Here is a 16,645-nt window from a genome sequence, read left to right as displayed (position 1 = left end):
AAATGGTCCGGAACATTGTTTAAATAATCAAAATGTCAAAATATGAAGGAAAAATTCGTTTTTTTATTGGTTTTTTGATTATAACTTTAAAAAAGTTGTGCTGACATAAAAGTTGCGTAATTAAATTTCCTACCATATAGAATTGGCTAAAAATTTAAAAAATAGTCACCCTTGTTGCAAAATAGCAATAATTGCGAAAAAAACCATACAAAAACAAGTATTCGCATTTTACGTTTTTTAAACATTTATGCTAAACTTAGGACCTTCATATTTTACACAGAAAAACTTTATGATATAGTAAAACAACACTGTAATTAAAATAGATTAATTACCACGGCATCAGGAAATTTTTTAACTAAACATTAATTTTTGGTGCTACGCGCAGGACAGCGGTGTTCGATTTACACAAGTTGATTTCCACCAAAATTTCTTCCAATCTTTCTCTAATATATTATTTTCTTACTCTATATTTTGTTGAATTATAATATTTTAATTCCACAAAAATCAAACTAATTTTATTATTGTTTGTGAAATATTGTTTAAAGAATTTCATATGTTTAAAACTAATAAACTTTTATTCTCTAAGTTAAAATATATGAACAAAGAAAGTTTTTGCTAAAAAAAGTGTTATTTCAAAGGATAGAGTATGTGTTTTTATTTTGCAATAAACAAATTTATTTATTTATATCGAAATGTAATAAAAATTAAAATGTATCAATACTTATCAAAGGTCATTGGAAATTGGAATGCTCAATCAGAGCAAACTATCCGCTGTCCTGCGCGTAGCACCAATAAGTAATGTTTATTTAAAAAAATTCCTGACGCCGTAGTAGTTAATCGATTTTAATTTTGCAAATTGCAAATAAAAGGTACACGCAAATAAAAGGTACAGTACACTTCTATACGCAAAAAAAATTCAACTTACTATCTGCTTTATTTTCAGTCTTGTAACATTTTGAGAAAATGAATTTCTTTGGCGAAAGCTGGATTGCAAAATTTATTTTGAAAAATCCATTGAACCGATCTTAATGAAATTTACAGTATTGTTTTACTGTATCATATAGTTTTTCTGGGTGAAATATGAAGCCCCTAAGCCTACGGCTCCACGGGCGAGAAATTTACGCTAGCAGTAGCAGCAAAATGGACTTAAGGTTCCGCGGAACGGAATGGGAACAGCCGAACTGAACCGACTACGCACAAGTCCTGTAGTCGCTTCAGTTCGGCCATTCCCATTCCGTTCCGGGGAACCTCAAGTTCACTTCACTGCTACTGCCAGCGTCAATTTCTCGCCCGTGGAGCCGTTCGCTAAGTGTAGCATAAATGGTTGAAAAACGTAAAATGCGAATACATGTCTTTATATGGTTTTTTCGCAATTATTGCTATTTTGCAACAATGGTGATTATTTTTTAAATTTTTAACCAATTCTATATTGTGCGAAATTTAATTACGCAACTTCTATGTTAGTACAACTTTTCTCGGAAATGAATACTTTTTTAAAGTTATAATCAAAAAACGAGAAAAATCGAATTTTTCCTTCATTTTTTGACATTTTGATTATTTAAACAATGTTCCGGACCTTTTTGAGAGGGAGGATAACTCAAATATTATTATTTAAGTTATGCAATTTCGGCAACAAAATTTGAGTCACCTCTCAACGTCCAAATGTACTAATATTTTTACAGATGCGCCCTGGTCTATATGTGTTGCAGCTGTAGCTGCATTCAATGGTTCATAAATAGCGTATATCAAAGATATATTATTTAGTTGGTTCCATACTTTATCTCAACCCTATATTTTGTTAACTTAGTTAACTTATTTATTAACTATATTAATTATTTTTGTAGGGATCAAGAATGGTTCTCTAATCAAATGAACGAACAGTTGGGCCGCCATTTTGAGCTGACACTACATAGCCTCTGCCCTGCAAAACAAATACCAGTTTACGCGGACTTCGTGAACCCGTATCAGGTGTACGAAGAATTCACCGATTTTACGGTGTTAAGGCAGTTCCTCGATCAACAAATGGAAGACTATAACGTATCTCCAGGAGTTGTCCGAATGAACTTGGTTTTGTTCAAGGATGCTATTGAGCATATTTGTAGAATAGTCCGGGTTATTTCTCAACCCAGAGGCAATATGCTACTTATAGGAATAGGTAAGTCAAACATCGAGCTCTACTGTTTCTTTTCTTTTTTCTTTTCTTTTGGCTAAGTTCGATTATCTTTTGTTGTTGCTCCAAGTTGGTGGCTGGCTAGAATTCATAACTGTACACATTGGTCTTTAGCAGCCTCCAAAATAAAAATGTAGGGTAGCTAAATCGGGTGACCGAGGAGGCCATTTTATTGTACCTAAACCCTGTTTTAAAACCAGGAAGAGTAAACTCAAAAGACAGATTCACAACCAATAATGTCACTATAAAAATCAAAAAATACATCTTTTTTAGTTAATCATCTCGACCTTCGACGGTAATCCATAAGTATTAATTAGTCTTCCTAATCAAGCAAAAATTATTCGTGTATGTAAGACTGTATGCAATAAAAAAATAGCTAAAAAGTTACTCACGATTACACTTTTTGTCCACTAATGTCCATTTCCTTGCAATGTCCTCTTGAAGCTGGGCGTGGTCCCATGTCTCCAAACCTTCGTCCATGTCGACGTCTGCTATTACGACCCTGTGCATATTTTCTCTCTCATATTTTCTCTCGCATTCCTCATACCATTCTCCATCTAACGATTTTCTTTCTTCTCTTCCAATTCCAAAATCTCGCCATCTTTATTCCAGTTCCTGTGGTTTCCCCTGGTCTAGATCGCCATATGGTGGTACGGGGGTTATTACCCCCGATGATGGGGTTGATTTGTTAAAACACTATTTACCAGAATATATTTATTTAGAACACTAAATACGACAGTAACTAGTTGGTGGACAACGTCTCTGATCTAACCACGTCGATGTCTGAATAATGAATAATCTCTTCTTTACTTTCTCCTTATCTATAAATAAATCGTAATTGTTTTGTTATGATTGACTACACCCGAATGTGACCGTGAATTCCTAATAGTAACATAATTGCTGACTTCGGTGTTTTCAAAACGAGTGGCCTACATTGCAAAACCAATGTCACCCATTTACGTAATGTAAACAATACATGTAAATAATATTTGTGTAAGACTTTTAAACATTAAATCGATATGGATTACTCTTATTTTTTGGATGCTAATATAAACCCTGTACACTAAGTTTTCATCCTAATAAAAATATTTAAAAATATTTTTAAAGATATTTAATTGAAAACTTATTGGACCACTTTCCTGGTAACACCTCCATGGCTTCTAAAAATTGCAAACCAGATGGATGCTGAAGGGAAGAAGACAAAAGGGAATTCTAAAACTTACAATTCAAGACCCCGTCTGTTCAGCGTGGTAAATTCCAACGGAAAATGGACCTATGTTACTCAAAGGAGTAACACTAGTATAAAATAAAAATGTATACCATTTTTATTCAGTTGCAATGCGAAGCCAAAACTGTCTTAATTTTTACTTAGTTCAGAGAGCGCAACCAGCACTCTTATAGACGATTTCACCACTTTTTAGAGTAGTTCTTCAGAGAATGCATAGGTTGATATCTCTTATGCTGTTAAAATAAAAATGGTATATATTTTTAGTTTAAATTATACTAATACGTAGCTAAATCTTGTCACGCATGGGGAGCTATACTATAATATAAATATATATTATATCATATCGCTGTCTATAGTAATAAGTGAACCTGCATACACGGAACTAATGATTCCGTCTGTGCAGGACATGGAAAAAGACAAATTTTTTCATAATTTTCTACAGGTGGCAGTGGTAGAACATCCCTAACAAGAATCGCCGCGTATATTTGCGAGTTCGGCACCTTTCAAATTAACATAACGAAAAATTACAAGGTTTTCGATTTAAAAGAAGATCTGAAGAATCTGTACGCCTTGACAGGAGTGAACCTAAAACCTCAGGCGTTTATATTTAACGATACCCAAATCACGGTCGAGAGCTTCTTAGAAATTATTAATAATATGCTCAGTAGCGGTGAAGTTGCCAATTTGTATAAACCAGACGAATTTGAAGACGTAAGTATTTACGATAGTAATTTAAAGTGTGTTCTAATATATTGGAAAGATTTTATTTTATTTCTTGAAAAATTGGGAAATTAAGATCAGTTTCCTAGATATTGTCTACAATCAGATCTTCGATTTAAGTACTCCCCGACTTTGTTCTTCAATATTCTAGACCGGGTCTGGAACAAATAGAATAACATCGAATTGAATATATTCAGACAAGTTTGCCCCTCGCGTCTGAAAGGGGTCTACAGAAGCATTTAGACATGTCAGGACCGGCCTGCGTGATGTTGGGGATCTTAATATTATGTGTTATTTTGTGACATGAGTCTCGCGAAATTGCAATTTTCAGGTTTTAGTCAATTCTTGTCTGTTTTTAGTAGCTTTTGCTAATGGGAAGTATCGATAGGACAGTTCGACACCGGCTATGTTATACAAAAGCAAAGAAACTCATTCTTTGTTTTATTGGTTATCGTTATATTAAACAATTTTGGTGACGTACATACAACCTTCTTTCAGTCCTTGGGTTGTTTTTATTGGTTTATTGTTTTATATCACTGATATTCAGTTCTGTTTCTTGTTCTTCTGTTCTTGAAAGTATACATTTTCTGACCTGATTGTAGGGAGTAAAGTCGTGCTTTTACTCCCTAGGAAGACAAAGTACATTTACTCCCTAGGAGTAAAAGTAAAAGTGACGTCATGGTATGTCATTGATGAAATAGCTTATTGACGCCCTATATAATATTCCATTTTCTATACTACGTAAATCTATACATTTTAACGCATTTATAGAACACCCTTTATTTTGCAGAATGGTAAAAAGCAGTAAATTGTTATTTTGATTTAACAATGTTTACATTCATAATTTGACTTATATTTGACAGTTGACAGTTATACTGTACCTACTTGTTAGTTTTAGTTCTCTAATAAATTTTGTTTGTTAGTTACATAAATAAATTATTTAAAAATGAAAAAATGCCTTGCTATTTGAGGAAGGTGGAAAAATCATATGTATGACATGGGAGTAAAGTGCCTTTTCCTCCCTTGAATAATTAGTGCCTTCCGCTACGCGTCGGGCAGTAAACTTCATTCTCGGAAGAAAAGTGGCACTTTGCTCCCTTGTTATACAAATAGCTATTGTTTTTGATATTTGTCACTGATATGATGTCACTGTCACTGTCGTATTGCCAACGCACTGTTGCCTCCATTGACATATTAAGCGTAGACTCGGCATATTCACCAAAAAAGCGTAACGCGGAAACAGTCGATCGGTGATCTCTTTTAACCAAGCGATCCCGCACATGTGACTGACAAAGATGGCTAGACCACTCAATCCTATGTCGACGTTACGCCCCGATGTATTGAGTGGCATATCTTTAGCCAAGTCTATCCTTAACATGTCTCACTGTTGAAAGTTGAAAACGGTGTCATCTGCATACCTCAAGTTATTAATAGGGATTCCGTGTGCTGCAGCGGTAGTAATAACTTCCAGTACAAGTATTTACTTCTTCTAGTGTCTCTTGCATAATAACTTCCGAGTACAAGTTAAATAGTAATGGAGAGAGAATGCAACCATGCCGTATCCCTTGTTTAATTTTTATGTTTTCCCATTGTGCGTTATCTATTTTTTATTTCACCTGTAAAATATATCTGTACATTTTTAGGTAAAAAGATCTCTGGAAACTGCCATCAACAAATTCAACATATTACCCACGAACGAAGCCATCTACGAGTTTCTGGTAAGCAGGGTTAGGGCGAACATGCACATTGTGCTATGTATGAGCCCCATCGGAGACGCTTTCAGGAACCGCCTCAGACAATATCCAGCTCTAATTAATTGCACCACCATCGACTGGTTTCAAGAGTGGCCGCAAGAGGCTCTTCTGGAGGTGGCGAATAAGTACATCGCCGATGTCAATTTCGTTCAAACAATAACTGGAGAAGAAGCGGTGAGCACCTTTATCATTAAGTGTTTTATTTATAGAGATGATCCCAAACCCTTTTTTCAGTCATTAATTTTGACATCATATAGTGTTCTTCTTCTTCTTACCCTCTTTCTTGGCTTGCATACTTGTGCATCTGCCAGTACATTTCATTATATTGCAGCTCGTCTTGCTCTAAGCAATGCTGCAAGACTGAAATGAAAACCTAAAAATGGTGCCTTGATTTACCAAGTAACCAGGGAAATATTGGGGGACGTAAGTGCGGGTCGAAGTATTTTAAATTCATAAATTAATTTTGTTAATATTTAAATGAATAATCACTGCCTCTAGTTGTTCATGAGTAAGATGTTGCAATATATTTTGAACATTGGAATTCTTTGGTACTCCTAATTATGTAAGTACGGCTCTCAGATTAAACTGCTTGGATACTCTTATTGGACACTGTAGAAGAATATGATCTAGATCCTCAATTTTTCCGCACTCACAGTAAGGATGTTCTTTTACTTTTAATCTATATAGGTGTGAGCTTGTGCAACAATGTCCTGTTCTCATTCTTATTATATTTGTCAATATATTTGTCAATATATTCTATTTATGTATGGGAATTTGTGAAACCAGGGTTTTTCTGGAAATGTTACTTGTATTTCTGAATACCATTTTCCTTTAATTTGTACTTTTGACTTCCAATAATGATGTGTTCATTTTTTATATTATCTTTTAGAATTGGCCAAAGTTCTGTATAGTTTATTTTTATCTCCTGGGGAATCTTAAAACACCTGCCAATGTTTGCCAAATTATCCACATGTTCATTGCCCTCTATTCCTGAGTGACCTGAGCATAGTTTATAGTTTCCTCATATAGTGTTTTAAGAATGTCGCAAATCATTACTGACACTGATAGTTGTCAGAATGTTGAATTTTATATAAACATCAATATGTATACAAATATTTGCCAGAATATTAATTTTTAAAAATATTTTAATGTAAAAATAAATAAATATAAAATCAAATTTCACTATACAATGTCCGAATATACCAATGACATAAAATATTTATATTTACGTCGCGTCGCTGAAAAATACTAACCTAGAAATTACAATTGTCATTTTACCATATTATGATTTGTGAAAATACGATCACAATCGATTACTTTTGTATCAAATTACCTTTATTCGCATCATTGATTAGTTATCTATTTAGAGTATTGTAATCGCCAACCAATTATACATCTTAAATGTAAGTCGTTTTAATATGCAAATACCCGTCAAGGAATATATAATTTTCTAAGTTAAATGTATAATAATCACAGAGGTACGTTTTTTCTGTGACTTCCAACATTAAGGGAACATTAATGCAGTCAATGAAGGTTTCCACCTCCAATTTCGTTGAACCTCCATCGATTTTCATGAAAATTGGTGAGCAATTAGAGTATACCTCAAGGAACAAAGGTGACATGATGTCAACTTGCGCTTTTACTCTGGGGGTGGATGCCACCAAAATTTGTTATATAAAATTATTAACGTAAATCAATACTTTTTGAGTTATTGATGATCAAAGATTTTATTTTTTTCGTAAAAACAATACATGTTTTAAAGCTGTTTTCACGTATAACTCAAAAACTATGAGCTTTTACCAAAAAGTTATTATTACCAAAATTGAATGAAGACAATAAAAAATTGAATACACTCTTCACTTAAAGAACTTAACTAATGTTAATTCAAAGTGAGTTATGGGTAACTGAATATATATTTTTTTCGACGGGTAGTCAAATCTAAGTATTCAAGATCAAATAACGGGAAAACGATACATTTTGTAAAATATACCTGCTAAACACTTGTCAAAGTACTTCGGAAGACCTATCACATGAGCTCCAGAAAAAGTTAATAGCATCAAAATTAAGCAAGTTATGATGAAAATAAGAGAAACCTTTCTAATTTTTTAGGAAAAAGTGAAAAATAAAACATACGCCATTTCCACAAAAATTAAAATGTATAGTAATCCTTAAAATAATTTTTTTATATTAGTATAAGTAATGATTTCAACAATTTTCACCGGTTTAGATCGCATATTTTTGAAGAAAAGCATATAACTCAAAAAATACTCGTAAAAAATGATAAATAATCAAATTTTAGAGGTTTCTATATCAAATACTTTTCTTGTTTTACTGTTTCTGTAGGGTAAAAAATAACCGAGATAGAAACGTTTAAAGCTTAAATTTTGCTGCGGGAACCATGTAACCGTAGTCATTTAACCTTTGTTTTTTAAAAAAGCAAGAAAGCTAAAAGATGAAGTTCAACGTGGTTTAATAGCCATTGGAATTATCCTTCACATCCTTTTTAGCTGAACCTGATATCGTAAAAATTACCGGAGTTATTAAAGAAAAGCGATAACATTTTTTTGGAAAAATTAACAGATAAAGTTTGAAAAATTTTTGGAACATAAATTTTAATGCTATTAACTTGTTCGGGATCTCATTTGATAGATAGTTCTGGGGACTTTTACAAATGTTTAATAAGTTTATGTTGTAAAATGAATCATTTTCCCGGAATTTAAGCTTGAATACTTAGATTTGGGTACTCGCCGAAAAAAATGTACATTCAATTACTTAAGTGTTAACAATAAAAGGTTTTTTTAGTAGGGAATTTATTTTGTTTTTTATTAGCTTCAATTTTGGTAATAATAACTTTTTTGTAAAAACGTACAGATTTTGAGTTATTTATGAAAAATCGGTTAAAAGCATGCATTTGTCTCATGAAAAATTAAAATCTTTGATATTTAATAGGTTTGTTCTAGCAAACAGTCAAACTAGTCAGAAACCGTCAGCAAACAGTTGGTCAGTGAGAGAACATAATACAGTCACCAGTGCTATCCTCTCTACTCGCGCTGGTCGACTATTCGCTGATGGTTTCAAACCGTTTGAAACTGATGCTAGAACAAACCTAATAACTCAAAAAGTTTTGATTTATTTTAATAATTTTATATAACAAATTTTGCTTAGAATTTGTCCCCCTATCTAATTATGGGGCTATTTTTAATAAATTAATTTTCACCCCCGAGAAGGGGTGGCATCCACCCCCGGGTAAAAGCGCACGTTGGCACCATGTCACCTTTGTTCCTTGAGATATCCTCTATCCACTCACCAATTTTCATAAAAATCGATGGAGGTTCAACGAAATCGGAGGTAATAGCTCATATCCACCTCCAGTGACTGCACTACATCCATAAACTACGTCGTTGAAAAGGGTAAAGGGGACTTTGCTTATTACGACGGTATACTAACAGGGTGAAGGAGGCAAACTCCAAAATTTTTACGACGTAGTTTATGGATGTTCCCTAATGCGTTAGAGAGAATTCGATAATCTGTGACGCACTGAAAAAAGGGTTTGGGATCATCTATATTTTGATTTTTAGGTGTAAATGTTATTTATTATTTTTATTTATTGTCTGTCCTTGCTTCTCCCTAAATTTCTTTCGAATGGTGCTTTACGTGCTTTTTAATAATAGTTTACACGTACGATCAGTAATGTTCAAACGAAGTATAAAAGTATTACTTGTTTCTCAGACCAAGAGACGAGATTCTTTGATCTTGACAACTCAAGACAAAATGCGCCAAGCAGTTTCGACAGTCTTTGCGACAATTCACGGCTCTGTAGCGGCATATTCTAAAAGAATGCTGCGGGAAATTAAAAGGCACAACTACGTAACACCTACAAATTATCTGGAGTTGGTTGCTGGTTACAAAAAGTAAGTAAATTAAATTTTTACTTGTTACTCCTTTAAAGGTTTAACTGAAAACCTATCAATCTTATACCATCATCATCAATGGTATTAAAATTCTTCGTGAGTCTTGTCGAATTTACTATTGCCGGTCTTGCGGGCCACTATTTCCCACTGACTAACCTCCATGTCCTCTAAATCTTCTCTGACTATAACTTTCCACCTATTTTATGCCATGTCTGCAGCTGTTCTCCTATCTGGTGGTTCTCAAAACACTTTGTTTATAGTGTTACAAAACTGACTTTTCTATGACCTTTTAGGCACTAATGTTTAGTTTTAGTTGACTTTATTTATTTTTAATAACTTACTTCTAAACAAATGAAAAACACTGAATTTATATCCTTTATTTTACAAACTACGATATCTAATTTATTTCTTACACTAAATCTAATTTATCTAATTACAAATTCAAAAATTTAGTGTGACATTTAATTTCAAATATCTCATCCAAAAGAAACTTTTTGGTCATTCTAAGGGACTTTCGGCCCTCGGTGATAATGCAATCTTTCAGTCTGATTTTATATTTTTCAAAAATACTTATTAGTTTTCTCAGGATTCTAAAAAAAAATGAATTCATTTAAAACACATTGAACATTTTGACAGGCGACACTTTGCGCCTATGCCCTTAAGTCGAAAGATTTTGCGCCTCTACACCAGCAATTTATTAATTTCTGTTTGTTAGTGTCCATATTTTGCTTTTGTACGTTTTTGTCGGTTCTGCTTTGAGAGAACCATGTATCTTTTTAATATTTATTTATATTTATTATTATACATTAAATTTGAGCAGGGGTCGCAAGACCCATATGACCATTAAACTACAAGGTAATATTATGCATGGAATGTTAAATGGTTACATTACAATAGTTTCATATTAAGCAAACTAACTAACTAAATAAATATAAATAAGTATACTAAACATAAGTAGCAAGTGTACCGGGTGTCCCAATAAGAATGGCTCTCGGCCATATCTCAGGAACCGTTTATAGTAGAGCTTTGAAATAAAAATTTTTATAACAAAAGTTGCCTCAGGAAAAGCCTGGAAATTATTTTCATAATTGTGGGTTCACCGCTAGAGGGCGTAATTGAATATCAAAAATAAAAACATCTAAATTTTACAAAATTTTCCTAATGAAGGGGCACTGGAAATCCGATTATTGTATTCTTCATCAAATTCTGCGCATATTTGATTTAACAAGTTTAACTCTACCTTTGCAAATAAGAGGTGGGGGTGAGTGGGAACCTTGTTATGAAAAAATGGCTGTAAGTCCGGTTCTGCTAAATCAAATTTTGAAAACTGGGTCTTGTTGAAGACAGATCTTTTTCTTCAATGTAAGCGTGATAATTTTGAACCATTCTAATAAGTATTAAGCCAGCTGGGAGGCGTTATTTAATTTTTTTCAGAAATCTAGTTTTCTTTGGAAAATATTAAATACAAGTATGCATTTTTAATCATGCTTTATAAAATTAGATTAAATTAGCAATAGAATAGCGAAAACCGCCTGTCGATACCTTTTTTCTATCTCAAGATATCTCGAGAAACGTGTAAATTTTATACATAACTGTTACTATCACCGGTAAACTAAGTTAATGAAAAGTAGTGTGCTGTGGAAAAAAAGAAAATAACATTTTCCAGATGTCAACGTATAAAAATATAATTAATTAAAACAACAATATAAAGAGAAACAATACTATTAAAATTAAATATAACACAGAACAAAAAAAACTACTTAGTGACGACCTAAATATTCAAACTGTTGCCCATCATACACTTCTCTAGAATACATTATCCAGAGAATACTAAACGCCATTCAAAGCATATCGAGAGCAGAAATTGAGACTGCTGTTCAATCTACTCTTGAAAGAGTAAATGTTTGCAACGAAAATGATGGGCAAAAATTTGAACGTTTATGTCATCACTAAATATTTGTTTTTATTTCTTTGTAATAGGGCTTTTCAACGCTTCTCATTTGTTTCGAGCCTCTGTCATATGCCGTATAATCCGTGTATAATATTAATATACGAGATATGAACGAGGCTCGAAACAAATGAGAAGCGTTGAAAAGACCTAATATACGTTGACAGCTGGAAAATGTTTCTTTGTTGTTTCCATAGCACACTACTTTTAATGAATTTCGTTTACCGGTGACAGTAACAGTTATGTTTTTAAATTTACACGTTTTGTAAGATATCTCGAGATAGAAAAAAGGTATTAACATGCGGTTTTCGCTATTCTGTTGCTAATTTTGTCTAATTTTGTAATATGGTATTAAAAATGCATGTTTGTATTTAATATTTTCCAAGGAACACTAGATTTCTGAAAAAAATTAAATAACGCCTTCTAGCTGGCATATTACTCAGTAAGTTGGTTCGAAATCATAACTTTTACATTGACGAAAAAGATCTGTCTTCAACAAGACCAAGTTTGCAAAATTTGATTAAGCAGAACCGGACTCACAGCCAGTTTTTCATAACAAGGTTCCCACTCACCCCCACCTCTTATTTCCAAAGGTAGACCTAAACTTGTCAAATCAAATATGCGTAGAATTTTATGAAGAATACGACGATCGGATTTCCAGTGCCGCTTCATTAGGAAAATTTTGTAAAATTTAGATTTTTTAATTTTTGATATTCAATTACGCCCTCTAGCGGTGGTCCCACAATTATGAAAATAATTTCCAGGCTTTTTCTTAGGCAACTTTTGTTATAAAATTTTTTATTTCAAAGCTCTACTATAAACGGTTACTGAGATATGGCCGAGAGCCATTCTTATTGGGACACCCGGTACAAGGTACAAATAAAATGTTCAATTATGAAACAAGTGGTCATCCAGTTTCTTTTTGAAAATATTTACAGATGGAGCATCCATAACCTCAGCCGGAAAGCTATTCCATATCGAGAACACTCGATTACAGAAAAAAAGTTTGTGGCCACGAAGACGATTGTCATTGTCTAGTATAAACAGACCCCTCATATTTCCAAAGTTGTATTTTACTATTCGAAACGTAATAATGAAATCGCCTCGAAGTCGACGTTGTTCAAATGTAGTGAGATTGGCCATATTCAGTCTTTCTGTAGGTCTTGAGCGACCAAAAAACATCCTAGTGCACTGCCGCAGTACGTTTTCGAGAATATTACGATCGCGCACTAATATCGGGCACCACACAGTTCCGCAATATTCCAGAACTGGACGAATGTACAGTTTATACAGATGAACTGAGCTCATAAATGACACTTTCACGAACGTTTGATTTAGTAGATATAATTTACTGTTAGCTTTTTTAGAAATATGCAAAATATGTTCCGACCAACTTAGATATTAATTATAACACCTAGATCATTATGTGATTTCACTGTTTTTAACACGCGTCCATCAATAGAGTAAGGAAGACACGGATTATTTTTACCCATGTGAAGAACTACACATTTGTCCACATTCCACATTAAGAGGCAGCATCCAAGTAGAGCACCATTCCAATATGCAATCAAGGTCATCTTGTAGTAACTGGAAATTTACGGAGGGATCGGAAAATAGCTTCGTGTCATCTGCATAGAAAGCTTTGTTGCATTTAATGTGAAATTGTAGATCACTGGAGTATGCTATGAATAAAAGTGGGCCCAAAACTGATCCTTTCGGTACCCCACTCAAAACCGTTCTCTCGGCTGAGAAAGAGTTCCCAACTCTAACACAAATCTTTCTATCTGTTAAATACGCGTCGATCAATTTCAGTAATTGACCACGGATACCAAGGTGTTCCAATTTATGTAATAGTCTTCGCTTTGGAACTCGATCAAAAGCTTTAGCAAAATCGAGGTAAATAATGTCTACCGGGGCTTTTATGTCTAATGCTCTACCATTCATTGCCACACCAGAGAAGATTTGTCATTGTAGAACGTCCTTTGACAAAACCATGCTGCATTCTTCTGGTATAACCAGGTCATTTTGCAGAAAATCAGAAATTGTCGGCAATAATAGATTCCATTTATATCAATATTTTATGCAGCGTCTTTAAAACGTGAAAATATAACTTTTTCTGTTGACATATTTGTTTAATCTGTCATATTTTTAATACTAGACTTAATGTATATAAAACCAAAGTCATGAAACATTCGTCATTCGCAGTCCTGATTTAACATCGTGTGACTTTTATATATTTGGCGCAATAAAACACTTAAAGCACTATTTAAAACAATATTAATTGTTTCATACTTTTTTCAGTAATTTCTACATAAAACCGTTGATTGATGTATTGAGGGACCCTCCAATACATCAATCAACGACAGAACCCGTAATAGTATTAAATTTAGAGCTTGGAAAGCTTAGTATTTAATATAATTGTGAGCATACTTCTGTTTTAGAATGTTAGCAACAAAAAGAGAAAGCATAGCTTCACAAGCCAACAAATTGAGGAATGGGTTATATAAAATTGACGACTGCAAAGACAAAGTATCATCAATGTCTATAGAACTAGCGGAAGCCCAAGTTCAGGTAGCGGAATTCCAACAACAGTGCGACGAATATCTGGTCATCATTGTCACCCAAAGGAAAGAAGCTGATGATCAACAAGTAAGTAAAATTTGGTGATGACTTTAAATGTATTTATTTTTCCTCTTTCCTGAGCTATTTGTTAGTATTTTTTATTAATAGGTCGCAGTTACACGACATGAAATATCCTCTGATAATAATAATAGAGGAACAATCTGTTCAAACCATCAATATTAGTCCAGAGAAATAAGGATTTTCTCAGTACACTCAAAGATCCAGGTAGCTGACTACTTTTTTAGTTATCGTAGACCTATAGGAAGAAAACCTACCTGTTTCCTGCCTAGAGTTCGCGTCCGTTTTTAATGATTAACAATTTAGTGCAAAAATCGCGATTTTTTCGATTTTTTGCACCCCATTCAAAAGCTACATAGTTGACATAAAACTACAAAATTTGATTTTTTAGAACATTGAAAAAGCTTCAAAATACCGATTTTTGAAAGTTAAAAAGTCAGTTGGTTGCTTCGCAAATTACAAAATAAATGAAAATCGATATTTGTTCATAACTTTTACTAAATTTAACTTAGAATTTTAGTGTTTCGCACAAAGTTGGGTATTTTAGTACTTAACAAACCCTCAAAATTTGAGACCGATCCAGTGATTAGTTTAAAAGTTATTATATTTGTTTATCCCAGAGCCCTTTATTTTGCAATAACATAAGACAGAAAATAATTAACATAGGGCAATTCTGAGTACGCCAAGTGAAAGTAGAAGAGTGATAGTATCTAAATGTATTAAAAAAAGATAAAAAAATTAATGAATATAGTCAAAAATCATAATGCCAAATTTTTGAAATTTTGAAGTTTACAAATATTTAGAATAACTTTAAAAATATTGTTCGTAGAAACAATATTTTTATATATTCAAAAAGTTAGTATTTTAACACGAATTTTCAAATAAAAAAATTAGTCTGGGTTTATTTGGGACAAAGTTAGCCATGTGTTTTTTAATTCACAGCTAATTTGTTAATAATAATTAAGGAATCTCATTGATGCCATTTTAAAGAATGGGATTTGTATTTTTTGGTAAAAAATTTGCACGAACATTGTACCTTCACAGCACCCTCTACGATTTTTCAAAATTGTAGTTCAAACGGTTACTACGGGGAACATACAAATCCACCCAGTTAAAATATCGAAAAAGCAATTTCAAACTCATACAATTTTCTGTGTCTCCGGATCAGCTCTATGGATTTTGATCTTTTTTTTTTTAATTAATATGTAATTTCTCTGTACATTAGAAATATGCAATTTGTTTATAAAATTAATTAATAAACAGTCTAATTTGTTTAAACAATTCTTGAAAAAAAAATTTTAAATCTATTTTTTTAATCAGAGTATCATTAACGACCATAGAAAAAGTTAAAGTACACTTATAAATAAAATATTTTTACTAGATAATTATTAATTGAAGATAATTTATTTATAAAAGTATACTTTAACTTTTTCTATGATCTTTAATGATACTATGATTAAAAAAATAGATTTTTGTAAAAAAAATATTTTTTCAAGAATTGTTTAAACAAATTAGACTGTTTATTATTTAATAAATGTCTAGACAAATTGCATATTTGTAATGTACAGAAAAAGTACATACAAATTAAAAAAGAAAGATCAAAATATATTCAGTAGATCCCGAGATATAGAAAATAATAGTAGTTTTAAGTTGCCTTTTTTAGTTTTTGAACTCGTGCATTTGTCGGCTCCCAGCTCCCCCTTCACTTACCACGACTATTCACCAATTGAATTATATTTTTTAAAATTCGTGTAAAATACCGGCTTTTCGAATATGTAAAATGACTTTTTCTACGGACAATATTTTTAAAGTTATTCTAAATGTTTATAAACTACAAGAATTTCTAAAATTTTGCATTTTTTTGACCATATTAGATAATTTTTTTTAGTAAATTTTGATAATATCACTTTTCTACTTTCATTTGGCATACGCAGAATTGCCTTATCTTTATTATTTTCTGTCTTATGTTATTGCGAAATAAAGGTCTCTGGTATAAACAAATAGAATAACTTTTAAACTAATTAACTGATCGGTCTCAAATTTTGAGGGTTTCTTAAGTATCCCAATACCCAACTTTGGGTGAAACACTAAAGTAGTTTTAGAAGTTATTACAAATAACAATTTTCACTTATTTTGCAATTTGCGTAGCAAAAAATTAACTTTTTAACTTTCAAAAACCGGCATTTTGGAGGTTTTTAATTTTTCTAAAAAATTTAATTTTGTAATGTTATGTCAACTATTTAACTTTTGACTGGGGTGCAAAAAAATCGAAAA

General features: G+C 32.4%; 1 protein-coding gene across 1 annotated transcript in view; it reads left to right on the top strand.

The window, feature by feature from the left end:
* LOC114327420 (dynein axonemal heavy chain 2) overlaps positions 1-16,645 on the top strand; it is a 221,610-nt gene that overhangs the window by 152,075 nt on the left and 52,890 nt on the right. The window contains exons 36-40 of the mRNA XM_050642537.1: positions 1,845-2,155; positions 3,841-4,109; positions 5,762-6,046; positions 9,602-9,783; positions 14,173-14,380. Of these exons, the coding sequence (XP_050498494.1) occupies positions 1,845-2,155; positions 3,841-4,109; positions 5,762-6,046; positions 9,602-9,783; positions 14,173-14,380 (1,255 nt within the window). The remainder of the gene's footprint in view (positions 1-1,844; positions 2,156-3,840; positions 4,110-5,761; positions 6,047-9,601; positions 9,784-14,172; positions 14,381-16,645) is intronic.

Source organism: Diabrotica virgifera, chromosome 2 (assembly GCF_917563875.1).
Source record: "Diabrotica virgifera virgifera chromosome 2, PGI_DIABVI_V3a".
Lineage (NCBI taxonomy): Eukaryota > Metazoa > Arthropoda > Insecta > Coleoptera > Chrysomelidae > Diabrotica > Diabrotica virgifera.
The sequence above is the reverse complement of the archived record's forward strand: the minus strand, read 5'-3'. Positions and strand labels throughout refer to the sequence as shown.